At 32.9% G+C, this 9,203-nt stretch overlaps 1 protein-coding gene across 1 annotated transcript in view; it reads left to right on the top strand.

Annotated features, from left to right (window-relative positions):
* The window catches only part of Slco4c1 (solute carrier organic anion transporter family member 4C1), a 63,739-nt gene extending 57,712 nt beyond the window's left edge, over positions 1-6,027 (top strand). The window contains exons 12-13 of the mRNA XM_008846489.2: positions 1,180-1,317; positions 5,827-6,027. Coding sequence (XP_008844711.1) covers positions 1,180-1,317; positions 5,827-5,984 — 296 coding nt within the window. The 3' untranslated portion in view covers positions 5,985-6,027. The remainder of the gene's footprint in view (positions 1-1,179; positions 1,318-5,826) is intronic.
* Positions 6,028-9,203: the final 3,176 nt, after the last annotated feature.

Here is a 9,203-nt window from a genome sequence, read left to right as displayed (position 1 = left end):
TGTGTGTGTGTGTGTGTGTATATAACAAAGTAATACTCCTATATCTGTTAGCTTGAATGTATATATCTACATGCAGACATATATGCTCATGCATATTCATGTTAGCTTATATAGACACAGGTACACATTAGTTTATATTACATACATGTATGTATGTGTATATATATATATATATATACATAAAATGTCAATAGCAGTTCATCAGACCCATTTTTTGCAATTTTTTTATTTTCTAAATCTATAATAGCTAGTTTTAAAAGACAACTCATTTTTTCTTTATGGAAATAGTGAAATAAAATATTTACTAATCTAACATTTTAAAGAGCCAGGGAGAAGTATCTTTGAAAGTTTTCACTATAAAAATTGATGTGAGTATATTTACCCTGATTTAGAGATTATGCAGCGTATACATGTACCAAACATTACATGGTGCCTTTTATTATAGTTTTATGATTTTGTAACAGTTAAAAAATAAAATATTTTCTAAACCAAATCATAACCAGATTTAATGTTAAAAAATTTTTAAACTTTTTATATTTATTGTGTGTGTATGCATGTAGGTGCATATATGCCACAGTGCACATGTAGCCAGAGGATAACTTGCAAGAGTCTGTTCTGTTCTTCTACCACATGGGTTCTGGGAATCAAATTCAGGTTGTCAGGCCTAGAGGCAAACACCCTTACTGTTAAGTTTTCTTTTAATGTTTTTTTTTTTTTTTTTTGTCTTTTTGAGACAGGGTCTCCCTGTAACCCCAGCTGTCCTGGAACTCACTATGTAGATCAGGCTGGCCTTGAACTCACAGAGATCTGCCTGCCTCTGCCTCCCAAGTGCTGGGACTGCAGATGTGCGCCACCATACCCTTAATGTTCTTTTGTTAATTGATTAGACTATGTAATTGCATATAAAGTTAAACAATTTAATCTATGTTTCTTCATATACCTTGACTTATGTAGGATTGTGTTGGTGGGGATGGGGGTATAAAAATGATTAAGATTCTTTGTGATATCCTGTATAAAATACAGAAAAATTCAATAAAAACATATTTTTAAAAATTGGCTGATTTGCACATGGATAGATTAAAGCCTATTGCATTATAAACATGTATAACTATAGATATTTTAAAAAGCATAATTATAAGCTTTAATTTTATCTATTTTTATTTGCTTTAATTCTCCTAGGCACAATACCTGGACCAATTATATTTGGTGTCACAATAGACAGCACATGTGTTCTCTGGGATATTAATGAATGTGGAATTAAAGGAGCTTGTTGGATTTATGATAACATCAAGATGGCACATATGCTGGTAGCCATAAGTAAGTGGCACTTAGTGATTTTAGAGTTACCAACTGATAATCACATGTCAGTTCTCAAAACTATGTCCCAGGTTTGGAGGGATGTTCAAGCCTTCCTGTGGGATCATCATGCACAATATCAGCAGCTTTGAAGAGAATACATTTTTAGTTTTCAGTATGTCATGTATCATGTTATTTCTTTTCACAATTTCCCTCAGAAAAGTGTTCTCAAAAAGATAAAAGAGAATTTCGGAAACATATAATGACTGTCATCTAGGTAAAACACATAAACTTGCAGCAGGAGAGTGTCCTGAAGCTCAAAGGCATACTGCAAGAAGTGTTTTATAGGTTCAAGGGTTTGCCATATTTAATTATTTTTGACAACTATGGTCTGTATGTTCTTCACTAAATGATAAATGAAAAGATAATATTAAGGAAGTGCACATCTAGTTAGTTAAAATTTGACAGTTAAAATTTTCAAAACAAAACCAGACATTACGATGTTTAAATACAGAGAAATCTTAGCTGAGCAGTAGGTGCATGCCTGTAGTCCTAGCACTTGGGAGGTTGAAGCAAGAAGCTTGCTATAAGTTTGTTGTCAGTCTGGGCTACATACTGAATTCCAGGACAACCTAAGCTAACAGTGAGACATTGTCTCACAAAGCAAAACAAAATATAGAGAAATTTCAAATATACATAAATGTCATTTGATTTTCATTGATATTTTAACATATGTCATGACAAGGTTATCACTCTTACATAGATATAAAACCAGAATACACTATCTAAATTCATAATTATAGTAACACAGTATCTACTGAATAAATAAATATATGTTCACATTCACTGTAGTATTAAATAGACTTGATAAAATTAATCCTCCTGTCATTTTTACCTATTATTCAAAACTTTTTATTCAGCCTGCTCATGTTTAAGATTTGTTTAATTAGTTTTGCTTTTGGTGTTTTTTGCTAAAATATTTGTTAAATGTTCCTTCTACTCAGTGGTTCATGTGAGAACTCTTCCACCACCAAATATATGACTTTATATTCTCAAAAACAAATCAACAACAAAATTAACTAGTTGTATCTGTGGAAGTAATCTTCTTACAATTCTTGTAATGCTTGTATCAATAAGAATTCCTATTTTTCAGATACAGATTTTAAATTAAATATTCATGATTAACAAAAAAATTCAGCCATTGGAAAGACTATACCATGAAATCACTTTTAATCTATTTGACTGACACTTATTTTTTTATTTATTTAGTAACCACATATTTAGAAGAAGCATTTCATTACAACCACATTGACATATTCAATAACAATTTCCAGAGCTCTTTCAAATTGTGGGGCTACAGGGAGACCCTGTCTCAAAATGACAAAAAAATCTCCATTTCATTTTAAAATATACTGTTTCTTATAGACTCATTGTTTTTGCTAATAAGACTAAGATGTAGGCACATGGGTCTCATCTGTATGTATCTGAATATTACTAATCATAATCGTTTGCACTTGGAGCCTTGGCCTCTGTGTATGTCTATAAAGTCATCAAGTAGATTTCAATGGTAATGTTTTTCACATCTAATTATTAAGGAGCAAATTTTTATGCTTTGAAGAATTATCATTTTTAAATTTTTTTTTAAATTTAATGACCACATGATGAGAAGAAGCACTTAATTACAGCTTTAGCATATTCAATAACACACTCCAGAGCAGGGATACATCTCTTTCAAAAGTGGATGGAAATTTTTAGGTTTACAGTTGAATCAATACAGTTATACAATATTGAACTCAGTATAAACCCTGTAAGATATACAGTTGAGTGAGTTTTTACCCTTTAAAGAAGATCTCCATTTCATTTTAAAATATGCTGTTTCCTACATATTTAATGCTACCTACACTTTGAAGTTTGTACAGGTGTCTTTAATTTCTATGTATCTGATGATTACTAGTCACATTTGGTTACCCTCGGATCCTTAGTACCTGAGTATGGATATAAAGTCATCAGGTAGATTTCACTGGTAATGTTTATCACCTCTACTATTTAACATGAAGTAAATTTTTTATGCTTCCTCCTTAAATATAAGTCTTTTTTTATTTGTTGATTTTTCTGTGTGTATATCATACAGAACATCCCACATAGTCTTATTCATCTATATACCCACTTCCCAAATGGCACCCACTCACATACTCTGTCACCCCTGTTACTGTCCTCTATGTGGTCGACACCCTGAGCCATTCTATAGTGCTTGTCCCTCTGCTGAATCTAGTCAGCCTATCTAGAGAACCTTGTTTTAGGAAAATCAGCTGTTCCTCATATAGCAGCAATCAGTTGTCAATATTCCTTTAGATAAGATTGGGGTCTGATGTTCATTTTCCCAGTTCTATGCTGGGTTACTGTCTGGGAGTCTCTTGCACCACCTTGGCCAATAAATAACTCAAAGGAAGGTTTCACCTGTCTGTCATTGTTGCTTGTTATGTAGCCTTTAGCTATACATATGGACTCTTAAAAATTATATTGACCCAAAGATTATATTAATCTTTGGTTATACTTTCCTTTGGGGTGTTTAAGTCCACACAGTTTTCCCAGATAAAATAATTTATTTTTAGTCCTAAGGTCATTTGAGGATCTGTTCCTCAGGGGTAACATGGGCTTGCGAGGAGCCCCTGGCTCCTTTCTTTACCAGTTCCATCTGACAATAAGTCAAAGGTCCTGGTCGACCATGGCTGGCTTCACTTGGTAGCGTGGAGGAAATGATTCCTCTGTGTTGACCCTCCTCTTTGTAGACTGGACACTGGTTCAGGTCCATCTGGTGGAGTCTCCATGGCCTCCTTGCTCAAGAGGACAAGTGACTCACCACAGTCGCAGGACATTTTGAGAGATGCTCATAGTCCCCTGGAACTTTTGACTGACACTTATTAAGTGCTGTGCTGAACACTAGTTTCTTTTTATGTAGCTGTGCTTAAAAACACAGAATTATTTGAAATCAAATCAAAGCTGTACAGTAAATTTTTTTCTCTTTATTTATTTATTGAATTTTTGCAAATTTCCTGCAAATACAGTTTGATAGTATTTAAATCCTCTCCCCTATCTGCACCTTCCCAGCTCCCCCTACCCAATTTGAGATATATATATATATATAAATATGTATATCATATTGGCCAATTGTGGGTTTCTGTGTTAATCACTATCTACTATGTAAGGTGCATAGTATCTTCTCTGGTGAGAGTTAAGAGATGCATTCATCCTGTGTGTAGCACTTTTTGAAGATGTGTCACATAGGGATAAGAGTCCCACAGACACTTATTCTGTACATTTGACCAGTTCTGGAACTCTGTAAGAGTCTTCAAATGTTGCAAAAAGAAGTTTCTTTGATGAGAGATGAAAGGTACACTTGTCTGTAAATATGAGGATCTATAATAAATCTTAATAGAATACATTTTTTACTCATATGGCAGAGGAAATTGGGTAAGTATTAAATATGCTATATTCATATCTAGGCTTCTCTTAAGAACTCAGAAGCATTATGTATTTGTACAATTATTTTCCATTTGGGAATGAAAATTATTCAAGTTCAAGGATGGTGAGCTATTTCTTTTCACCACCGACTTTTGGCAGCTTGTAAATCTTAACAAATATGGTGGTTTTTTTTTCCACAAAGTTAGAAATGAAGGACAGCCTAGGCGCTGTGAGGCACATCCATAATTCTGGCCTTGAGAAAGCTGAGACCACAGGGTTACGAGTGAACCTGAGCTATATAGCTAAAACTCTCTCAGAAAGAAAAACACAAAAGCAAGGATATTGGGCAAAGAAATGTAAATTTGTTAAGGATTTTTGTAATATACAGCATTTATTTTGTAAGAATGCAAAATTCTACTCAAGAATAGAACAATTATATTTTTTTATTATTTAGACAAATTCTCACTCATTGGATTATATACAATATTTTATTATTTTGATTTATTTTTATTTTATTATATGAGTGTTATGTCTGCATGTATGTAAGTGTAAACATGTCATGCAGTGCCTGCAGAAGACAAAATGGGCTTCAGATCCCCTGGAACTGGAGTTAAGGATGGTTACTAGCCCCCATATAGGTACTTGGACTTGAACCTGGGTCCTCAGCAAGAGCAACCAAAGCTATTAGCTCCTTAGCCATCTCTTAAGCCCTGTATGTACAGATTTTAATTATTTTCCCTTGTTTTTTAATTTTTTTAGATAGGGTCTTGCTCTGTTTTAAACTGCTTTGAATTATGCAGCCTCTGGGTTCACCTCATGTTTGTGATTTTCTTGCTTTAGCCCCCTGAGTACTGTGAGTACAGGTATATGCTAACACACTCAGCCTCTCTTGTGGTTTAAAGTGTGAAAATATGGAATCATTATGATGTATAGTTATTCTTTCAGAAGTAGGAGGTCTCTATTTAGATTTTCAATCTCTATAGAGATTTTCTCAATGGAAACTATTTTTTGTTAACAACTAAAGTTTCAAATGTGTGATTGATTTTTTTTTCTTTTTTGTGTTTTAAGGTGTTACTTGTAAAATCATCACCATGTTCTTCAATGGACTTGCAATCTTTTTGTATAAACCTCCACCATCAGGCACAGATGTGTCATTTCAAAGTCAGAGCGCAGTTGTGTCTACTATTTCAATAGAACAGGATCTCAACAAAGCAGAAAATGAATGAAAGTGAAAAAGGATTTTATTTTGGAAAAATTGCCTACATTTGTAAGAACCACCAAGATTGGACAGCATTATCCACCCTGTATGATGAGGGCTTAAAAGTCCATGTTCCACAATTGAAAGTTTTTTTGTTTTGTTTTCTTTGGGATGCATATGTGCATGCACATGTGTGTGTGCGTGCGTGTGTGTGTGTGTGTGTGTGTGTGTGTGTGTGTGTTTTCCTATGTATGGACTCCTCTTTTTTGTTTTAATTCAAAAATCAGGCCTGTTCTCTTTGAGGTTTTCTTTTTTAATCAAAAACCTCAAACAACACAGATTCTTACTTATTTTCCACTGTCTAGCTATGAAATATCCAGGTAGTAACAAGAATACAGCCAGCCAACATTAGTTAAAAGTTTACATTAAAACAGCACAGCCATCAAAAAGAAACTTAAATTGTTATTTTTACTTGTTTGTTTTGTTTTTTAAGAGGATTTTACACATTCCATATGTAGCCAAGGATGATCTTGCTCTCTTCCTCCTCTTGTTTCAACATCCCAAGTGCTGGGACCACAGCTGAGTGTCATCAACCAATGGTTCACAGTCATGGTTTTTAATTCTTTCTATAACATTAAATTTTAATTTTCATTGTCAAATAGTTTGAACTTAATTGGCAAATTATTTAAAGTTGATGAATTTAAAAGCAGCTTTACAATGTAATTTGTTTTTAAATTGAATCTACTTTTATGGCATTTGTTTTCACAATGTTTTCTATTAGAGAGAACACAAGATAGTTATTTTCTCTGTGTCCTAATATAGTATGAACTCAGAAATAGCAGCATTCACTATACATTTTCAATTTAACTTAAAACTTCTAGAGGTAATTTGTTGATATTTTTGACTGTTAATGATTAAATTTATGATTCTGTGATAGTATTATTCAGTTACCAATGTTCAAAGGAAAGAACCAACTTCAGTAATAAAAAGTGCCAATTAAGCATGGTAAGATGTCATGCACTATTGACAAATGTTTGTATATTAAATATTTTAAATTCTACTTTAAAAACTAGTCATTTAGCACAATACCTGTAGAAAATTAAATTGTGCATTTCATTTAGTAGGCATCAGATATTATGATTTAGTTAAAATATTAAACTCTATTCTTTGCATTGCTGGAAATTATTTTATAAACCTAATATCATCATGACTAAACTCCATCTGTGTATGTCATATTCATGCCAAATTTTCTTAAAATGTGGAAGAAATAGGTCATCAAGCATCAACAGAAATAACCTAATATTGTGAATCATATTCCTGATTTTAAAAAGTGTTGAAAGGCTAAGGATACAGTTCAGTGGTAGAGTGCTTGCTTAATATGTGCAAGGCCTAAATTTGATACTCAGTACTGAAAAAAGGAGCTATTCAAAGATGATTATAAAGATTTTTCGAAGATGATTGGAAGGATCATATATTTGAGTTGTTTTGCAAAATGATGGTGCTAATTGAATCAGGTTTGCTGTATCTTTCCCCTGTCATTGTGTCCTGGATTAGTGCTTTATAAGCTTAATGATCAAGACAGCACAAATCCAGAGGAAAGATCTGACAGTAGCACTAGAACTCACAGAACTTAAGATGCTTTACTTAGTGGTAATCTGTACGTTGTCAATGACTACTCCAGAACCCTGTAGCATTTATAAACTGAAATTCAAGAAGGAGGAATGAGTTAGGAGTTAGGTTTGCAAGCACCCTTGAATGTTAAATAAGAAATACACTGTGCCAGGAAATAGAGGGTTAGACCTATTTAACTCAGGACCACTTAAATACCAAATGTCAAGTAGAAAAGTACAGCCAAAAATTCAGGTATTTTGGAAGTGGACAATTTCAACTACCAAAGGAATATCACAGCACAAGACAGGCAGGGAAATATACATGATACCTCAGTTGAGATATTCCAATCAGTCAGACACATTTTTAAATACTGCCTCCATTGAGCCAAGGGTAATGGAGAGGGTAGCCTTTCTGCATCTTGTGTACAGAAGCACAGGATGAGTGGAAGATTTTCACACTGGAAGCTAATGGCAATCTTGACAAGCTGAGCACATTTGTGAAATGAGAACAAGACAGAAAATAAACTTCTGTACAAACATTCTAACATAAAGCCATGTATGGAGAAGGAGAAAAAAAATCCCATATATATAGAAATATCATGATAAACAGGTCTGTAAGTAATTGATATTCATCAGAATTATTGTCTATCAAGGATGACATTGTGTTAGTACACTCAGTTTTCAAGTAAGTATTTGTTTTGTATTTTTAAAAAGAGATTTTCAAATAAATAATTAAAGGGTCTCAATAATTTGGCACTTAAAAAGAAATAGGATCTTTTATTTACATACACATAATTGAAAGAATACCTCCTTTCAGGATAAGGTAAATACACTACTATAATTTTCATTGTTTCTATTTGTAAATTCATTCAGATTATGCAACTTTTAGAACACATTTTCATATGTGTTTTCCACAGCTTATAATTATTTTAAAATAAGCTTGTACTTACAAGTTACCTATTATAATTTTGCAAATAAATAGGTAACATTTTGATTTCCTTAACTAGAGAAAATAGAAATATAACATGAAAAAAATTGTACACATTTTGCTTTATTATGTAAATTGGAAAAAATATAAATAAAATATTGGCCTATTTTCTTTTAATATGTTATTTGTTGGAAAGAATTATGTAAATATATATATAACTCTTATTAAATCAGAATATTTATGTTACACTGTTTTATGTGTCTGATTATCTTAGCTTTCATTTCTATGGCATAATTTGTTAATTACTTTGCTCTAATTAATATAAATAAATATTTTTTTATTGAAAAAGCTAACTAAAGCAACTTAAGGGAGAAAGGGTTTATTTTGGTTTGGAATTTCAGAGTATAGTCCATTTTGGCTGGGATGGCACGGCCTCAGGAGTGTGAGACTGCTCACGTCTTCAGTCAGGAAGCAGAGAGAAATGAATGCCTGTGCTCAGTTTGCTTTCTCCATTTATTCAGTCTTGGATCCCAGTTTGTGAAATGGTACTGCCCACAGTTAAGGTGGATCCTCCCACCTCAGTTAAACTAATCTAGATTATCCCTCACAGACATGCTCAGAGATTTGTTTCCACTATGATTCTAAATCCCATCAAGTTGACCATCAAGGATGACCACTATGGTTTTAATAAAAATGTCCCCCATAGACT

This window comes from Nannospalax galili, unplaced genomic scaffold, assembly GCF_000622305.1.
Source record: "Nannospalax galili isolate Female #2095 unplaced genomic scaffold, S.galili_v1.0 scaffold943, whole genome shotgun sequence".
Classification (NCBI taxonomy): Eukaryota; Metazoa; Chordata; class Mammalia; order Rodentia; family Spalacidae; genus Nannospalax; species Nannospalax galili.
Note: the sequence above shows the minus strand (reverse complement) of the source record. Positions and strands in the feature narration are given on the sequence as shown.